This window comes from Poecilia latipinna, unplaced genomic scaffold, assembly GCF_001443285.1.
Source record: "Poecilia latipinna isolate Pla-1442-1.1 unplaced genomic scaffold, P_latipinna-1.0 Scaffold21, whole genome shotgun sequence".
Classification (NCBI taxonomy): Eukaryota; Metazoa; Chordata; class Actinopteri; order Cyprinodontiformes; family Poeciliidae; genus Poecilia; species Poecilia latipinna.
The window spans coordinates 279,147-298,633 of NW_015112637.1; the positions used below are offsets into that span (position 1 = coordinate 279,147).

General features: G+C 36.3%; 1 protein-coding gene across 1 annotated transcript in view; it reads right to left on the minus strand.

Annotated features, from left to right (window-relative positions):
* Nucleotides 1-19,487, minus strand: part of dnah5 (dynein, axonemal, heavy chain 5) — a 93,308-nt gene that overhangs the window by 56,602 nt on the left and 17,219 nt on the right. Inside the window, exons 5-40 of the mRNA XM_015035576.1 lie at nt 18,925-19,143; nt 18,497-18,634; nt 17,538-17,714; nt 17,229-17,342; nt 17,002-17,109; nt 16,663-16,785; nt 16,221-16,436; nt 15,229-15,255; nt 14,175-14,282; nt 13,604-13,689; nt 13,301-13,508; nt 13,087-13,200; nt 12,734-12,940; nt 12,397-12,477; nt 11,546-11,636; nt 11,146-11,291; nt 10,800-10,938; nt 10,384-10,638; nt 9,076-9,272; nt 8,837-8,930; nt 8,341-8,483; nt 7,669-7,745; nt 7,456-7,580; nt 7,113-7,348; nt 6,595-6,813; nt 6,002-6,064; nt 5,425-5,663; nt 4,841-4,988; nt 4,575-4,667; nt 3,831-4,030; nt 3,502-3,655; nt 2,866-3,029; nt 2,584-2,740; nt 1,837-2,049; nt 1,448-1,672; nt 501-673 (exon numbers count right to left, since the gene is read on the minus strand). Of these exons, the coding sequence (XP_014891062.1) occupies nt 501-673; nt 1,448-1,672; nt 1,837-2,049; nt 2,584-2,740; nt 2,866-3,029; nt 3,502-3,655; nt 3,831-4,030; nt 4,575-4,667; nt 4,841-4,988; nt 5,425-5,663; nt 6,002-6,064; nt 6,595-6,813; nt 7,113-7,348; nt 7,456-7,580; nt 7,669-7,745; nt 8,341-8,483; nt 8,837-8,930; nt 9,076-9,272; nt 10,384-10,638; nt 10,800-10,938; nt 11,146-11,291; nt 11,546-11,636; nt 12,397-12,477; nt 12,734-12,940; nt 13,087-13,200; nt 13,301-13,508; nt 13,604-13,689; nt 14,175-14,282; nt 15,229-15,255; nt 16,221-16,436; nt 16,663-16,785; nt 17,002-17,109; nt 17,229-17,342; nt 17,538-17,714; nt 18,497-18,634; nt 18,925-19,143 (5,477 nt within the window). The remainder of the gene's footprint in view (nt 1-500; nt 674-1,447; nt 1,673-1,836; nt 2,050-2,583; nt 2,741-2,865; nt 3,030-3,501; nt 3,656-3,830; nt 4,031-4,574; nt 4,668-4,840; nt 4,989-5,424; nt 5,664-6,001; nt 6,065-6,594; nt 6,814-7,112; nt 7,349-7,455; nt 7,581-7,668; nt 7,746-8,340; nt 8,484-8,836; nt 8,931-9,075; nt 9,273-10,383; nt 10,639-10,799; nt 10,939-11,145; nt 11,292-11,545; nt 11,637-12,396; nt 12,478-12,733; nt 12,941-13,086; nt 13,201-13,300; nt 13,509-13,603; nt 13,690-14,174; nt 14,283-15,228; nt 15,256-16,220; nt 16,437-16,662; nt 16,786-17,001; nt 17,110-17,228; nt 17,343-17,537; nt 17,715-18,496; nt 18,635-18,924; nt 19,144-19,487) is intronic.

A 19,487-nucleotide genomic window follows, 5' to 3' on the forward strand; every position in this document is an offset into this window, starting at 1 on the left:
AGTGGAGGAATAACTGTTTTCAAATTAAAACTCACTGGTGACACAAGTGATGGTGCATCTTCTGTTAATACTTTGAACAACCCCCTTCAATCAAACAGCACCTCTCCAATACCATTCCTCAAAGTTGGAGAACATAGTTGGAGCATATCTCTTCTAATCGTCCACACTCCTCCGTCCCCTCAAATGCTTTCTTGTCGTCTGGTTACCCCGTAGTAACATGTTAGAAAGTTGATTTTTTTGTTAGCCATGAGTTTCTATCTTTATGCTTTTCTTTAACTTTTCTCTCAGTAATTGTTTTTCTCGGTTGTGCCGTCATTCACCTGTCAAACGTGACATTTGATGTCTGCTATCGACTGACAGTATATGGATAAAAATAGATATTTTGCTTGTTTCAAACTATCTGATGACTTTGGTTTGAATTTTTAATAGTTTTGGCTGCATATTGCATATCTCTTAATATAATTGTGAGTGTGCATCTCATTTCATTTGTGTACTTTTACCTGTCAGTCAAAGGTGTAATGACGAGTCTTTCTGTGCAACCCAGGAACTCATTCTGGTAAACAAAGCATACATCGGTGATGTTGATCATCATCTTGTCTGAGTCCTCGTTGAAGTAGAAACGACACTGCTTCAGCCACTCAAAGTCAGTGGGGCTTTTGACATGCAACCGGCACTGTGAGGGTAAAGGAACCGATAAAAAGACAAAGGGATCAGACGTGAAATGATGGTGAAAACGTCACAAAAAGCAAAAACACTGTTGTAGACCTTCAGGCTTAAGGTAATGTGATGTGGGACTGGAGAAAGCATTGTGAGAATAAATGATAAAAATAAAAAGATACAGGGCAAAGTTGTGTGAAAGAAAATCAGAGGTAAATGAGAGGCAACAGTTGTAGAGAATAATTTATTTATAATCTGTATTCGACCAGATTAAAGAACATTATCTGTGCTGCCTGGACGGTGATTGGTCATTACACCATCACCATCCACAACAACTCTTTGATGATACTTGGAGTTATGACAACCTCTCCGTTTGCAATAAATAAAGTATTCTTTATATGAATTTAATGAATAGAATTTAAGTCAGACAGATGACAGGAATACATACATTAGTTTCATTCAATAATAGTAATAAAAGGAAGTCTTAGTAAATAAAATTCATCATATCCTGTAAAACTGCAGTAATTTAACATGTAGTTAGCAACAATAGAAAGGCAGTCCTTTCTATGTGTTTTACCATTAACAGAAGCCTTCCTCTTTTACAGTTACATTTGGTAGACTGCCAACAAAGCCATTAGGAGTCTGAATAGACAATGTTCACGTCAGTTCTGAAAAGTTGTGGATGTCTTCAGCAATCTGTTCTAATTACACACATAGTTGAGTGTACTTTATGGTCTGCCCTGTGAATGAACCGAGTTGACTTTGCTTTTATAAATCCATTATTACTCACCAGATCATCAAATATGTCCCTCTGGTGAACATGGATCGTTATGAGGGTCTCGTATTTGGTCCTCTCTACAGCTTCCAGATCTCTTGTGGTCATGTCAATTAGTGTGTTGAGCAAATCCAAGAATAGCTGGTTGGTTTTTGACATAATGCGGCGATCATATCGGGCATTGGCAAGTGCCTCTTCAGCGTCTCTTGTCCATATCATCTGGATACCAAGCAAGCCCACCTGCACCAAGAATATTATATTGTTAAAGAAGTGCAAGCATAGTTAAAAAAAAAAAAAAAAAATCTCCTTGATATTGAGTTTTATATATTTCATATAAATGTAGCGTCCTAGGGTGTGATTTTGGGGTTCAGCATTTATCTAAAAATGATAGTGTCTTAACTGACTTGTGCAGGGAAAGAGTTTAAGAATTCGATAAGCTGGAAGCCAGAGTCCTGGATGGCCAGAGCAGCCTGTCGGATCACCAGGTGCAATGACCACTGGGACTCTTTCAGCAGAGCATTCAGCCACACTTCAACATTCCCTTCAGCCATGACAGGACGCTCCAGCTCCACAGTTTCCCCCTCACGCGATGACACAGCAAGGATCCGGTCATATATCTGAGACAGATGAATTATATTTAATAAAGACACAGCATGTTTTAATGCACATCTTCTCTTTATTCTATATAATCAGTTTCTATAGAATTTGTGCATTATACAAGCTGTTTTACTATATGAGTTAGTTATGAAGAATGTAGTCGTTTTCTTAACACTATGCATGCAAAAGCATGTAAACCTCCTTTTTTTTTTTGCATTTTGTTCTGTACAAAAGCCTAATTTTTTGAGGATTTATGTGACAGAGCAGCACTATCCAGTGTGACCAATAACCTTCATTAAGAAGACTGAGGAACACACTGGACAGGTCAGATGTAAAGATGTAGAGACTGATGCAAAAAATTTGCTCTGTCAAGTAGTACCCAAATCACTTTAGTGCTATAAGACTCAAACATTTCTGTTCCTCCAGTCCAACTGAAAGGCTATGTATGTGATATATAAACTACGACAGTGTTGTGCAACAGTGGTCGGCTAGAGAGAGTAATAATAAAACAAAACATTCATTCATGGTGCCATTATAAAAAAAAAAATAATTACCTTGTCGTGGAAGCGAACAGTTTTGATGTTGTCAAAGACATTGAGAAGGTGAGCCTGGATAGTGTGGGAGTCAGAGGCTTGGCCCAGAATCTCCAGCAAGGCAGGGTCAGAGACAAAGAAAAAACGCGGAAAAAGCAGTCGCTTCTTCTCCAAATAACTGCAACAACAATCCAGTTAATTAAAATCACCTCCATTTTTGAACCACTCTCTTGCACCTGCAGATGTTTTGAAACATTTGCCTCCCAAACCAGCATCCATATTAACTGAGTAAATAGGGCTCACCCTGTAAGTGACTTCTGACAGATCTCCAGCTGCTCCAGCAGGTGAGGAAGCAGCTGGCCCATCGTCTCATCTCCCACACAGGATTGCACAACATTGGGCATTTCATGAGTGCGCATCATGATCTTCACCCAAGACTTATCAATGTTTGAGAAACGCTTTGCTTCCTAAAACAATTAATTTCAATATCATTAGCTGAGCTTACTGTAATGTTTGATAACTCGGATCAGTTGAAAAGTATGTGTGATTGAATTGAAATCATTTTTTGCAAAGTCTCTTGAGATGACATTTTTATTATGAATAGGGTGTAGAAATGAACTGAATTTAACAGATAATATAGCTATTAAACAGATATTATAACTGGCTAACGGTTGGTAGCTCAAAGCTTTCCAAAAGCAAAATTCTGACTGATCCATTTTATTATTTTAATGAGATTATTCACACAAAATGTCAAAGTCTATTTTTTTCCACTAATTCTGAAGTAGGAGTTTTTCCTACAATAAAATACAAAAGAAAAAAAATTGGACATAAGAAAGAGAGAGTAAATGTACTGTACATTTGACAAAAAATAAATAAAGGTATATTTAGTTACTCTGTATTAAACTAGTTGGAACTATCACCTGGAAACAATATTTTTACCTTAGGCAGCTGTTTAGCAATGTCTCCACCTACAAACACAGCCTCCAGATAGATCCATAAATTCTGGACTGTCATCCAGTGTTCGATAATATCAGTGGTGTTAGAAAGGTTCTGAACCCACTTCTGGATCTGGGCCTTAAATGGGGTGTTGTACCTATGGGAGAAATTGAATTTGCATGAAAACCATGCAGTGCCATGGTGGTGGCTTTTTAGGTCATACTAAAATCCTCCTACATTTCCTAAAATTATGGAGGCAGAAAATGTGTACAAAATTGTATTTAACTCGAAGTATTCACAGTAACAACTTATGAGAAGAGTGAGTGACATACCGATTGCTCATGAGAGACCCCAAAATCATCAAGCTGTCCTCCATGCTGGCAATGATTTCTGATGTGCTGTCTCCTCTCAGAAGCAGCTCGCCTCTCGCCTTGAAGTTGGCAAACGTAAATGTCTTGTTGTCCCACTCAGCAATCACTTGCTTCAGTTTCTGCTCAATATCCCTCTCTTTAACAGCACTGATGCAGATATCCTTCGCATGGAATGCCAAGGTACATGTTACGACATAAATGCAAATGGATCATTAATTAAAACACAGGATACGGTGCATGTGGTTAACAAAGTAAAATCTTTACAAAGAGTTTTTTCAAAGTAAAAATCTTCACCAAGATTTTTACTTTGAAAAAATCTTGGTGAAGATTTTTTCAATTTGATGCATAAAGTTATGCATCAAATTGCGTCTATCTGGATGTATTCTCACTTAACTCCTATCAGTCTTGTCTTTGCTAAGACAACCTTAGCAAATTCAAAATGCAGTTTTCAGATTATTTCAATTACTCAATAAAAGCCCTTTGTGGCCAGTGCAATGGCCATAAAGGAACAGATTCACTAATGACAACATTATCTCGAACAGTTAGGCAAAGTCTTTGTAGAAGTTAAAATTTCTTAGAAGCAAAAACAATCAAATTTATTGTTTGATGTAAACAGTTACCTTGGTGAATGATTACTTTGAGGTTTTTTGATTCTTCTTTTTCTGAATATAAGTTATTTTACATAAAAAGTAAACCTTAGCTTACCTCAATTTCTTCCTTAAACTTCAGTAGAGGAGCCTCCATAATGTTACGTAGCTTAAATGTCTCAGACTCAACCTCAAATGTGTGGCCAGTAACCTGGGAGATAAAAACAAAACAAAGAGCAGGTTAAAGTTAATTTCAGCCAAAAACCTGGGAGATAAAAACAAAGAGCAGATTAAAATTAATTTCAGCCAAACAATGCATGTTTGATCGATCTAAATTTAAATGAAACATTTGTAGAAAAACGTGGTGCTCCATTTTTGACTAACTTCTGTGATTCTCTTCCAGTGGCGCGACATCATGGCTTTGTTAGTCATGAGTTCCAGCAGGGGGCAGCACTCGCTGAAGTCATCGATAGTTTTCTTCAGATCCAAGAACGCCTGCCACTCCTTCAGACCCCGAGGAAGCTTGCGGCATCTATTTGTTAAACAAATGTAACATCTATTGTGACTCATTTTGTTCATGTCATGACAAAATACAATTAATAAAATATTTATTCATTTTAATTGACATCACAGTTTTAGTAGGTATTAAACTATAAATGAATAAATTAATACATGGTCTTGTTATTAAAGTTCAGTATAGTTTCTGCTTCAGATAAAACATGATAATAAAATAGCCACACAAATAAAATACACACACAAATAAGCTCAAAATATTTTTGAGGACTTAAAGCAAAGAATGCAACAGGTTGGTTTTTGCAAAGTCGCTTTACAATCAACACATCCACAATATAGGCAGCAAAGTTTCAGGCTCAGTAGAGAAGCATTATCTTATGTTTTATTTGCAGTGCAACATCAGATCATTGAGAAGTGTTATTTAGATTCAAAGCTAAACAAAAAAAAAGTTTAACCTTGTCTGAAAGTCTAGGAGCTCATTATTAATCCTCTCGATGTTGATGTCAGCCCAAAGGATGTCATAGTATCCATTGACTGTTTCAATGACATTGTTGTAAAGGCCATACAGCTTCTGTAGCAGGACCAGCTGTTTCTTGATCTCCAGCAGTTGAGGGTGTGGTGTAACTGGAAGTCCAAAGAGCTCCTCTCCTCCAGTAAAAGTTATGTACTTCCGGAATAGATTGTCAAATCGATTCTAAAAATGAAAAACGGCAACAAAACCAATTGTGCGACCATCTAGCATCTTAATGTAATATTGTATAAAATTAATTCACCAGGAATGACTTGTTCAATTTCAGATTTGAATTAAAACACACAATTTTCCAGATATGCTTGCATACACACAATAAAAAGCAACCATGTTTGTCATTAATGGTCAATAAAAAAAGTATTTGTGTAAACGCCATCTTTGTTTTTTTTTAAGAATTATCATGTGACTGGTTTTGTCAGTAACTGTATCAAATACTGCAATCCATTTCAAAATAATTCTGGCACGTCTACTATGTAATTTACACCCAAACAGTAAAAACAAACCTGGAACATGATCAGTCTGTCACTGGCATCCTGAGGAGCCAAACCCTCTACCATCGGCCCATCCTGGAGAGAGAGAGACAAAAAGGTTTAGTTCAGTTTCTACTATTGTAATGAGCAATAAGCTGAAGCCCAACAAAAAAACATTTGTTGAAAAGGTAAGAATCTTTTTATTTTTATTTTTAGGAACATCAAATCCTGGGACTTCTCATCAGTTCCTGATTTGAATAGTTTTTGTGTGTAATATGCGATATTCACAGTGTTCAACTGCATCATGACGGAGTATGTGACTTTTGATGCGATGTCACAGTTTCATCTTTTTTCCCTAAACTAACTATATTCAGATAAATGTTCAATGCTCTGTGAGCGACTCCATTGTTCACACAGTTATTAGCTAAATTAATCAGCAAGTAGGCCATGCCCTCAGTTTCACTTTTAGTATTAAGCTCTTGGGAGAGTTACTCTTCAGCAGCATCATTATTATTGGGTCATTGCTCCAATATTTGAGTAGCAGCTGTGTAATCAAGCAAACCTTCACAATCTACTTTTAAAAAAAACAACCTGATCATTGAGTACAACACAGTCATTTTTTTTACCTTCTCATATTCCTGATAGAAGTGTTGGCAATCCTCCTGAAAGGTCTCCACATTGCTGACAAGTTCTTCTCGGAAGTGCGGTTGCAAGGCAACCAATTCGTTTTGCACCTCAGTTGTTCGGGACAAGAGTTTTTCCCAGGTGTATCGCAGAGTGTCCACCTTATCAACCTCCTCCTTGGCAACTGACACACCATATTTATGAAGCATAGCATAGGACTCCTGTAAGGAGAGTCAACAAGGGGAATAGTTTTAACTAAAACAGTTTATGAGTGCTGTCACAGTGACACAGTCCTTACAAATAAAACATTATTTAATCAGTGCATCTATTTGTGCAGCTCTTGATTAGCTTGCTGTATACTGTAAATAAATGCGAAAGAACAATCAATATTGGCCACATTTAAATAATTGTCATCCATATTTGGAATCTACATTTTTAAGCTTTTGTCTCTGAGCGTTTTCTAATGAAGTGCTTTTCCACAGAGTCAGAAACGGTCATGTTAGAAAGGAGTACGGTTTACCTCTATTGGTCCAACTTCAAAATCAATATTTATCTGATGCTCTCTAATTTCTTTGAGTGCAGCCATTGCGATGCGAATATCGTCGAGGTCTTTGATCTGCCGATTCAGTTTCTTTCCCGCTTCATCAACAAAAGCAAAGATCCGCTCCATGTCTGCGCAATATTTCCTGTTACAATAAAGCCCATAGTCCACCATCCAGTTCTTAGTTTCAGCTGTGAGGGACATCTTCAGGAATGCTTGAAAAAACAAACAGAGTGAGCAACTGGAGCTCGGTTTAATTTTCAATTTAAATTTGTATTTTGGGGGGGTTTTTAGGCTTATACAGCTGATAACTTGATCTCACCTGTGAATAAAGCTAAGGCTCCAATAGTGATGTACTCTGGTTCAGAGTTTATTTTGAGTTCGAGATCCCGATAAAAAATTATCTGGCTCTCAAAATCTGATAGGAAAGGGCTTCCCTGGATAAATCTGATAAAAAAAAGAAATCAAGAAATTTCTGTTTCAATATTTCTAACAGAACGTTAATTAAAGATTATTGTCTCATGGAAAAAAATACTTTTGCAAAGTGTCTTCACGATCTTTTCTCCAGATGTGATGGTAACTGCTGAAACGATCAAGAGCAGCTTCTACTTCCTGCAAAACAAAACCAAACGTGTAATAACAACTAAAAACATGGGCAACAAGAGTTCCTGTCAATATTTCTCACGTTGATTATTTGGTTTGCTCAGCGTAAGAGTCTCTTTCAAGAAAAACTGATACAACATCCAAATGAAACAAGTTATTTTTTTTATCACAATACTACTTAAGCAGCATTAAATACTGATTTGAAAAAGAAGTGTTATAAACCTACACTGCTCAAAAAAATAAAGGGAACACTCAAATAACACATCCTAGATCTGAATGAATGAAATATTCTCATTGAATACTTTGTTCTGTACAAAGTTGAATGTGCTGACAACAAAATCACACAAAAATCATCAATGGAAATCAAATTTATTAACCAATGGAGGCCTGGATTTGGAGCCACACACAAAATTAAAGTGAAATGTTCCCTTTATTTTTTTGAGCAGTATATTTATACATAACACTGACTTCAATGAAAAAATTGAACTGCAACTTCATTTTGGCAAATGTCTAGTCTATGCATTTGCCTTTTAAATGCTTAAAAAGGCTTGTAGAAAACAACTGAGATCATTTTCTATAAGAATACATACTGAAGACTATCTACCTTCTTAGTTGAGGCGATTGAGCTGCTGAGAACGGACACCAACTTAACTATCTCCTTGTTCTCAGATACACTCTTGTAATAATTTCTTGCTTGGAATGGAATAGCTTGAATCACCGATGCTGAAATCTCTGAGCTGGTGCAATCTGAAAAATATGTGATCTTATTCATTATTAAAGAGGACATTTGTGTGAATACATCTGTGAGGAATCATAAGACGTATGTAAACATGTTACAATACGTTTTATTTTACTAATTCTATTGAGTCCGGGTGTAACTGAGGTAGAGTTATCAACGTTTTGAAAAGTCATTTTTGATGGATTGTGTCACTTCCATCAACACATCTCTCTCTAGTCAATCAAATGATTTGCTCTACTAAAGTGTGAAATAAAAAAACGATGCACATCGTAAGTTTGATGAGACGAATAAATGTCAGAATGAATCCCTGAAAAGCTGAATGGGTGAAGGTCAGTCGGGCGAGCAGAAATCTCCTTCATACCAGTCACACTCCTGTGTGTCGTTGCTTCATCGTCTGATTCACTCTCAGAGCTGTCTTGTTTAAGAGCCGCCATCCGTCTCTCATTCATTTTTTTCTATAAAGTGAAATTCAAATAAAAGGAAATATTGCAGGGATTTCTCGGCTTACCAGGCTAGAACATCGCGAGCTACGAAAAATACATGAACGGTTTATAGTTGTTCTGCATGATCACAGTCACAGCCAATTTAACGTAAACATACCTTACAGATTCTTTCTTTGCTCCACTGACCTACTCCTTTGCTCACACTGACCACACATTCAACAGCCCTGTTTAAAGCCTGCTGGACCTCCTCCAGACCTGGAACCATGACAATGTTCGGTATAGAGAGAGTCACATTGGCTCTGAAGATGGCCTGCTGACCACTGTGTTTCCCATGGCTCAGTGCAGCACTTTCACCTACCAGGGACAGAAAAGGGAAACATTACATTGAGATTTTTTTTTATTTATTTATTTATTTTTATCAGCAAAGTTCATTTCAAATGTATAAAAGGTTTCAAAAATATGGAGATATTAGATGTGATATTTGGCTATAAACACACACATGTAAATGTGTGTTTGAAAAATAGTCCAAGTGTGGGGGAGGCTTCGTTTGATTTGTATATATTCATGTGTGGGGAAAGCAACGACAAATAACCTTTGATAATACCAATTATAGGATGAGAATGAAAACAAGAACTCATTATGTATGGAACAGTTAAGGTTATTATTCATACCGCTGGCATACAAATGAAAAATTGTTCCCAGTCAACCAAGAAGCTTTTCTTCTGTAAATAAATAAATAAGTGATATGTCAAAAGATCGAACAATGTAAAAGTAGTACCGGTTTTGGAAAAAAAGTGTTTTTTGTTTTTTGGGGGTGGATGGGCGTTTACCTTTTGTTTAAAAATGGCATGACAGAAATGAACGGACACTTCTCAAAATTCATTGGAAAAATCTTTATTGCCAATGAAGCAACAAAGCTTCATGACTGCTCACTGGATCTTTACATGTTTCCCCTTTAAGTTTCCACACAATCGCCCTAATCTGTAATTTCCTTCACAGATGTTCTTTTGAATTTAGTCTCCTGCTGGGCCACTCCATTGGTATAAATTATAAACAAGTTTAACCCTAAATATGGCAGGGGTATGAATAATTTTGGGCTTAACTGTGATAATAGTTATGATTATTAAGCTTCCATGTGTCACAAAACATGCTGGATTTGCAAATGTTGGCTGTCTTTTGACAAACACAGGAACGCAGCAACAGTCTACATTCTATCAAGAATATAAAAAGGCTGTTTTAGTAATGATTACAGCACCAGCTGCTAATGCAGCATGGTAATTTTTCAACATTTTAACTCCATAATTATTTTGTCTTTGTTTTAAAATACTAAAACCTTTTTTTAGTATTTTAATACTAAAAAATATAAATAAATCTCCTCTAATATACTCATGTTGTGTCTGCTTAAATCCTGTATTTTTCTTGATTTCCTCTTTAAAGTAAAGACTATTTATTTGAGTAGACCCACCCAAGAAATGCCCAAGCGATGAGGTATGTATGCGCTTGCGCAGCATCTCCAAGGTATTGCATATCACTTTGAGCAAAGCCTCCACATTGCGGTGGTTGAAGTAAGAAAGCAGTTCCTGTGCTTCCTCTTCCATTACTTTCATCAAGTCTTTCTTCTTCCTCCTCTTTGGTAAAGGAGAGGAAGGACCTGAAGTAGCATGAGGAAGCAAAGTGTTCCTGGAGAAGAGATGGCTTTCGGAGGAGTGTCCATTTTCACCTAAACAACACATATACAGTGAACATCAACTGCAGTTGCAGGAAACGGCCTTCTGATCCAGTTATGTTCAACACTTCAAGGCTAGGTCTTTTCTATCACTTTACTGAAGAACAGGAACAACAACAGTTCAGGTTCAAAGTGATGTTTGGTCTTGCTCTCACCAGCGTTTTCTTCCACGCCCTTCACCTCCTCCTTCTGACCGTGGTCAAACTCCATCAGCATGTTGATCAGCTCATTGGTAGCCTCTTCCACAAGTGTGCTCTTAAGGTGTAGCTTCTGAGCTTGTTTTATGCACAAGTCCTACATGCGCACAGCAAAATAAAAGTAAAAGTCCGAGACAAAAAAAACGGTTCTATAGATGTGTGAGTCATGGGGCTCTTCAACAGTTTGCTTTAGAAAACTGCATAAATCTTTACAATTTTACAAGAGAGCTACAAAACCTACGTGGTGGGTTCACTGTGCAAAAACAATTTGTGACAGAAATGTCATCCATTCATGTCTATTTACCCTGGTGGTCTTCACAAATTCTTCACAGGTGATAGGTTGGTCTTCTGGCAGGACACACAATGTGGCTGCATTCATCTCCTGCAGTACAGCATCTATTCTAAACTCTACCAAGTCATTCACTCTGTCTATTAACAGCTCCAAATCAGCTGGGGACGAAGAAGAATCAGAAAGAAATGTATGAATCAAAGACCACAATTTGGGAGGACTGGGGTTATACCAAAGATAAAACAGCTGAAAACAGACAACAGGATAATATATACAGTATGTTTAAGTTGCTTGTGTGTACACAAAGAGTCAATTAATTTAAATTTAACAGGCTGCCATTGCTGATTTGCAAGATATGTTATGCGTCAGCAAATGAGGCATCGATGTGGCTGGACTTTGTTTAATTTTTGCTTACCCAGTGCTTTGTCAATGCGGCTTAGATACTTGTCTATGCTCAGAGACGTCCAGCTGAGGAAGGTCAAACCTGGCTGAATAGTCTCATCCACCTATGAAATAAACGACAAATGCTATTTTAAATTTTTTTTTTACCAAACTGTGGATTTATTCATTTCATTTCAAAAACAATACCACAATGTGTCAATGACTTATCCCAGAAATAGGTGAACATAATTTTTGATCTATTGGAAATAGGTTAATAAAATGCACTTCCTCTGGTAAGCTGTACTTAGTGGCATAGACCATTTTTTTTCTAAATGAATCCCCCCTCCCCCCACCACTCCCCCAAAATCTAATTAATTAAAGGAAAACTGTGTTATAATTCATGTTATATGCATGTGTTGAAATACACAGCTGGAACCTGATAACAGTAATTATTTAAATACAATGCATCACAAGACTGGAGGATGAGCTACAAAACTTAGAAAGCCGTAATCTATTTACAGAGATCAAAACATGACGATTTAAGATGCAAATTTCCTGCTTTGCTTCTGATTACAGAAAGAAACTTCTATGTATTACCTCCACCAGAAATTCATAATTGGCCAACAAAATGTTTACACAACAGCTCTAATCAGCCGCTCTTCTGCTACTCTGATTGGTATTAGTTTCTGTAAAACTAACATTGGTTTAATGGGCCTGAATATCAAACAGGCTGATAAATTCAGTGTTATCCTAAATAACTATTAGTCGAAGTTCAGGAAAAGTCTGGAGTTTGGTTTTCTAAGTCTGAAACATGGGCGTTTACAGGCCTGATAACCAATGAAATTGTTTTACACTATTCAGCTTACTGTCAATGAAACATCTCACCTTAGCAACATGTGGCATGGACAGTTGTTCAAATACAGGTTGAATCTTGGCTCGCACTCTGGTGTTTTCACTCAACATTAGCTGTGAAAAAAAAATCTTTTCATATTTTTGGCATGGTAAAAACAAACAATTTTAAAATTTTGAAATTGAAAATCTACAAATGGATATAAAATTAATGTTTTTTTGTGATTATTTTTCTGCAGTGTCCTCAATTTTCAACTATCTTTTTTAAATATATAAAAAAAGTTTAAAAATAAGACATTTTAATGTCATTCCTAATATGTCCTCTATATGTTCTGGGTCTTTTAAGATATGTGTTTCTGTGTGGAATATTCACCTGTAATTTATCATAGTGTTTCTTGAGTATATCCTGTTTCTGCTGCAACAAAACACCAAAGGGAGGGATCTCCAGATTCATCCGCTTCATGCAGTCAGTCTCCCTGATCTGCGTAAGTATTTCTGGGTCAAAGTTCACATACAGCTGTCCAGTCACTGAAGATCTGACCAAGAGAGAGGCCTTTAGGCCAGCCCTGGCATATTCCATCTGCATGCGATTTCCGTGTGTCATCAGAAAAAAAACAAGTGGAAAAACATGTTTATGAAGATATTTTTATCTGTCAAAAAATTGTAATAGTAGGGTATTACCATTTCAGATAATAATACTATTTTCTTATTGTCAGTTTATTGCACCTTTGTCATCCAGCTGTGATGGTACATAATTTCATACTCCAACAGGATCCTTGCTACCCTGTTAAAGTTCCTGATAATCTTCTTTGCCTCTGATGTGGAAAGGACACCTTCACACTAACCAGGAAGAGAATAAGAAGAAAAAAAATCTGTAAGTGTAAAAAAAACATAAAAATAATCAAAACCTTTCATTAATAAATTCTAAATAGTGTAAAACCTTTTCAAAGAGATTCATGGGAGCTCGAATCCGGCTGTACAGCTGCCGAGCCCACATGATCCGAGCCGCCACTGGTGGCATGTTCCTAGCAACAGGAGGGTCCGATTTTTGCTCTGCATAGACATTGGAAACCATTTCAAGGTCCCGACCGTAGTTCTGCAAGATGTGCTGGTACTTTTCATTAATTCCAAGATCAGGAATGCCCAGTCTGTTCCAGCAGGACAAAAACATAGAGGCAAGTTGCATTTAATCAACCCTAAAAACTAAGCAACAAAATAAATAGATAATGTGAGTCCAAGTCACCTTTCAAATTTTTTCAGCACATTTAAAGCTCTTTCTGTATTTTGAATTTTTTCAAACGTGTTATCCATGAAAGCCTTCAGTTGGTTCTAGAAAAAAACAAACACAGAAAGCAGCAATGATTATTGAATAGGGAGAAGAGTCTGTCACAAAGTGTTAATCAACTCTGAAATCCACTGATTGCAGTCTAAAACAATGTCTCCGGGCAGAGTGGCCAATATTTTCAATATTTAATATCTAAATCTAATTTCCTACCTAGACTAAAATCAGTGAACAAGTCTAACCTTGATTGCAAATATGTCTTAAAGATAGGAAAGAAAACAACAAAAAACACAGTATGCATCTTTTTCCATTTCACCTAAATGTATATAGCACATAAAACCAAATCTGCCAAGGCTGGCTTGTCTTCAAAAAGAAACCAATCGTTTATTCTTACAGTACCTCAATTGCATTTCTTTCAGATTCTCCATGCTCACATGGAAAATACTAATTGCTAATTTAATGCAGCTATTCACCTATAGATAAATCAGTTTAGACCAGACGATATAATTTGATGACTTTGCAAATTACTTACATGGAGCTCAGAAGTGCTTTTGCAGAATTCCTCAAAATCAACATCAAAGTCAGTTTTTCTGTGGTCTAGAAAACTGTAATTCTTCTTTTTCATGTTCAACACTATAGCCTGTCAGACACAAACATAAAATCAAATTCAGTTGAGGGGGTAAGTTGTATACCAAGCATGCTTTCAGACTGACAGTTTTTTAGGGGTAAAAAAAAAAAAAAAAAAAAAAAAAAGCTTTTATCACTTAAAATATGCTACATTCTAAATTTGAACTCTCTACAAATGTGTCAGTAAGCAGGTGGTGGGAGGAAAATACCTCTAAATATCAATTAAAACATTACACCTCACAAGACAGCACAATTATACAATGCATTTCAAAAGCATTTTAACTTTTTCACATTTTGTCATGTTACAACCTCTTCGATGTGTTTTATGTGTTCAATGTGCTGGGATTTTACGTAGTGGCCGACACAAAGTCATGTGAAGAAGTGAAGTTAAACAGATGGTTTTCAAGATACAGCACCTCAACGGTAAATCACAAAACTCATACTGAGATCAAACTTTTCTATTCCTTAAACTGGTCTGATTACTGGAAATGCCTGTCTCTTGTGACCTGTTACCACTAATGCTTAATTACACACAAGAAGACAAGTTAAGAATTGTTGGCTAAGCTATGTATCACAAAACACTGTATTCCACTGAGTAGTCTCAATGGGATACATAGTCTCATAAATGAATCTATGTAGTGTCACTTATGAGACTACACAGACTGAATTGAAAGTATTAACTGCAAAATAGCATTAAATGTTTACAAACAGTATAGAAGAAAAATATTATCCAAAAAAGGCAATTTTATTTTGCAATGGACAATTAAGATAAAACTAAGAAAAAATGGAACGAATTAAAATAATTTACCAATGTCAATGTTCCATGCAGTTAATATTGTCATTAAATAAATGCACTGAAATAGTTTGTAGATATTAGATCTACCACTGCAAGTTGCAAACTACAAAACTTAAAATAGATCATGCATTGATAAGTAGTAAAGACCATGATGAAAAATTACCTCCCATTTTGCCTGCATTTCTGCAGACTGTACATCCAAGGAAGCAAAAGAACAAACAGTATAGCTCACATTAATATATCCACAAGGTAAAACTATGCATTCTAATTTTGCTTGTTCATTTAATTCCAGCATCATTTTATAATCGAGGGCAAAAGGCAACACAATCTCCAAAGCAAAGAACTGGGGAATAAATCTATCACTATAATAGAAATTGTGCAGGCAGATTTAATTATTTTAAATGAGCTGCACTGATTGTACATAGTTTAGTAAGGTAATGAAGACAATGTTTGGATAGCAAATGTTCTGACTGTGGTGACATTTCAGATGAAATGCTCTTTGATTCCAGTTTTATAATCACTATAATGAAACAGAGATGAATTTCCAGAGTGTGGTGAAAAAAAAATGCAAATCAGATTAAAAGACTCTTAATAAGCTATTGGTTCTATTAAAATATAAAAAGATAAAAATGCAATGCACATTATAAGAACAGAGAACTATGATGAAAGCCCTCTTTAAATGGTTTATTGCTAATTAAACTACCCCAATAGTATGATAGTATGGAATTTTCTACATACAAAACACATTTTTCATGTTTTCACCAAAGAAAACTCTTAGTAGATGCCAATGAAAGCCTGCCTATTATAACGCCACACATTTTTTTTCTGTTTCTGAAATATATTTCAAGTAATTGCTAAATTTATGTTACTTTCATGTAAACACATATGGTTCATGTACAATTTCTATAAGGTTCATATATTTATACCTAACGCCTGTAAGCTGTGAGCATTTGAAACCAAAGTCAAATTCCTTTTTCGTACTCACAATCTTGACCATTAAAGCAGATTCTGATCTATTATCTTTCACCCGCAAGAAAGTGAAAACTGCTACAGCTCAGGTTCAGCTAGCAGAAATAACATCAACATTTTATGGAATTCAATTCTGCACCATGAGAAGAACTTCATAATTTTGATTTGGGGATACTGTACACCTACTTGAAATCTGGTAGCCATTGTTTCAAGTCCTTCAATCTTGGAGTCCTGAAGTGCAGAGTAGGTGGAGATGGTGTCAAACATTTTGAGGATCTTGTTGAGACGTCGCTGGAATGTGTCAAACTTCCCAAAGATGTACATCTCACTGATGTCAAACTTTCTCTGAGATGGAGATTGCTCCAGCTCCTCCTTGGTTTTATGAAAACACAGCTGGTACTCCTGAGCAACACAGTTTGAAACAAAGCAAACTCATCTTCATCCAACTGATGCAGCTGGGTTGGTTGGCTGACTTGACTTACAAACCGTAATACCAGGACTGTTTGTTCGAAGACAGAACTAAATTGAAACCACATCTAAGAAATCATAATAGGGGACAAATGCATAACAAAAAAAAACCTGATGAATATAAAAAAAAACAGTTATTTCAATAAGGAATACCCAATACCTGATTTAGATGAATTGCAGCTTTGATTTTATCAGTAACCTCTTGTTGAGGTTGGTCCCATATTGAATTGGAACCATTATTAGTGATGTAGGCTTTGCAAGAAGTTATCATCTGATTTGTGACCTGGAAGTACATTAGGTTTTGTCAATTATTTTCAGTCTGAGAATTTTATCATGTGTACAGATTTTAAAACATTCACATCACTTTGCTCACATATTCCACCTATTTACTGCTGCTATGCATCCTTCCTTTGAGTTGATTGTATTTAGAGGCATTAAAAGCTACATCAGAAGCGTCCAAATTTGGATTAGAACAAAGTAACCACCGAATTTGAAGTACCTTAACAAAGAGTGATGTTAGTTTTTCAGATGTGTTATAGTAGCGAGAAATGGTGTGAATCATCTTGATGGCATTGATCAAACCAGGGATGGCATCCACCATTGATACCTGGAAGGAGAAATATTTTCCTTTTGTAAAATCATAACAAGTTTGAGGAATGTTTGGTTCATTTTTCAGACAAAGAAACATGACACATGTTTGTTTTGTTTGTTTATTTTTTTACTTACAGGGTCACTGTTGTAGAGTGGGTCAAAGAACTTCTCTAAGCTGTAGAGGTACTTCACGTTGTCTTTGGCCTCATTAGCTGCTTCAGTAATCCTTACGTCTAGTTCCCGCCATGACTAAAGCAAAAAACAAAAAAAAAATAAAACAAAAAAAATGTAAACACACTTCTTATGCTTAATGCATTGCTGTATATTATTAATTGAAAATGTACATATAAAGTTTAGAAGAATAAAATTAAAGTTCACTTAGGCAGTTCACATCTTTTCAACATGTGGTGCATGTCCCAGTCACGAATGAGCATCATTTCTGACCTTAATGAGTTTAGATTTGGCCAGTAGGAGAACACCCAGTACAGCACTGACTTCCGGAGTTTTGAGCTGGTCCAAAAGATAGTTGAAGCGAGCCGTTCGTTTCTTCCAGTGGTCCAGTTCAGCACGAGGCCCGAGGTCGTCAGCCTCCTTACGGAGCTGGTTACTCTCTGCGAGAACCTGGAGAACAAACCTATATGCTGCATTTGCTAACTCAATTTATACAGTGTGTAATTAATTCTTACAAACCAAGAACATATTCATCTGGAAATCGTGGAGTTAAGTTGCAGGACACTTTGGGCAGACTGTTTTGTCCAAACTTTGAAATGTACACATAGTGATTACACAGTAGACGTATATTTTTTGCTGCAGTGATTGATGTTTAAAAATCGAATCAGGCCCTAGCTGATATTCTAGGCTGCCAACTTTCTAACTCAAAACTAAATATGATTAGGTATTGCTGTGTTCCCTGAGCCCTAACATAAATTGCAGATTGAAAGGTCTTCTCTGTGCATTCAAAGACTTCACAGTAAATTTAGGGATATTTCATTTATTCCATGGATAAAGTTCACCGATTTTCTGTAACTTGCACAAAAAACGAGGAAGAAAAAAAAATGTCTGTGGTTATTAGCTGAGTGGTTACATAATGCCAGGAGCCATTATGTCAAAACATCGGTGTAATTTATTAGGCAGTTGATACGTATTGGGCTACCTCTACTGATAAACTTTAACAACAGCATTTACTTGTTGTCCAGTTTTATTTTTTTCTTTATAGATCAAGTTATGTTTTTATCATATTGTTGATGCATTCTGCTTTGTCATAGACAATTCAAGCAGACAGAAAATGAATCATCACTCAAATCCTGTCCTTAAGCAGTTCAGCAGAACAGAAAAGCCAACCTGACTGAAGCTAGTTTCAATGTGAAATATAAATGGTGATACCTTGGAGAATGTTTTCTCACCTGTTCTATCTGTTTGATCCAAACTTTCACACAGGCTTCTATTTTTTCTGTGGCTTCTGCGCTGTTGGCTGCTGCCATGTAATCTGCTGGGGATTTCAACACCCGCAAGTCAAACGTGTCACACTCCTTCAAGGTAACCTGGAGGGAAAACAAAAGATTTTTTTTTCCTCTCTCTTTCATCTGGATGCAAGTTTCTGCATGCATATCCATTTTTTTTCTGCTTAGAGTACAGATGTTCAACAGAAAGAACATGAACTTCAAATAAATGTCAAAGCTATTTCCATAGCTTTAATATTCTTTACCCTTTATTTTAAATGTTAAATATCTCTTGTGTTCATAGGGTTACAATAATTGCTATTAATGTGATTTGAATTAGATGGCTGTTACAATCTTTCTAATTTATTTGTAAAGTGGCGTCTGTTACGCACCTTTTCTTGTAGACTCTCCTGTGCACTCGCCAGAACAGACACAAAGCTTTCAAGTGAAGATATGAACTCTTGTTTTACACTCTGGGCCTGAGGACTAGCCAGATCACCCCAGCCATGGTTTATTTTCCTCAGTGTGGGAATAAAAATGTCTGAAAGCAACTGCTCCACACTTTTTAATAGTCCAACTTCTGTTGTATCCAACATATTGAAGTTCACATCCTGCAATTTCAGAAATATGTGCACTGATTACATAAATGAAAAGTCATAGTATTTCATCTTATTATTTGGATTTATGTAAAACCATTTTTTTTTCTGCAAAGCCAAAAATCAGGAAAATTCTCCTGTGATAAAAAAAAATGTGTCATACTCTATCATAAGTAGAAATCCATCCCCGGTATGAAAAGAAAAACAATGTTAAATAGAGCTAAATATTATGATCATGAAATTAAATAGTTTATGGTCTTACAACACAAGAAATAAAATGCTTTTTTTTTGGGGGGGGGGGGGGGGGGGGGGGGGGGGGGGGGCCAAACATATTCTTTTGGGCGTTCCCCCCCGGCAGG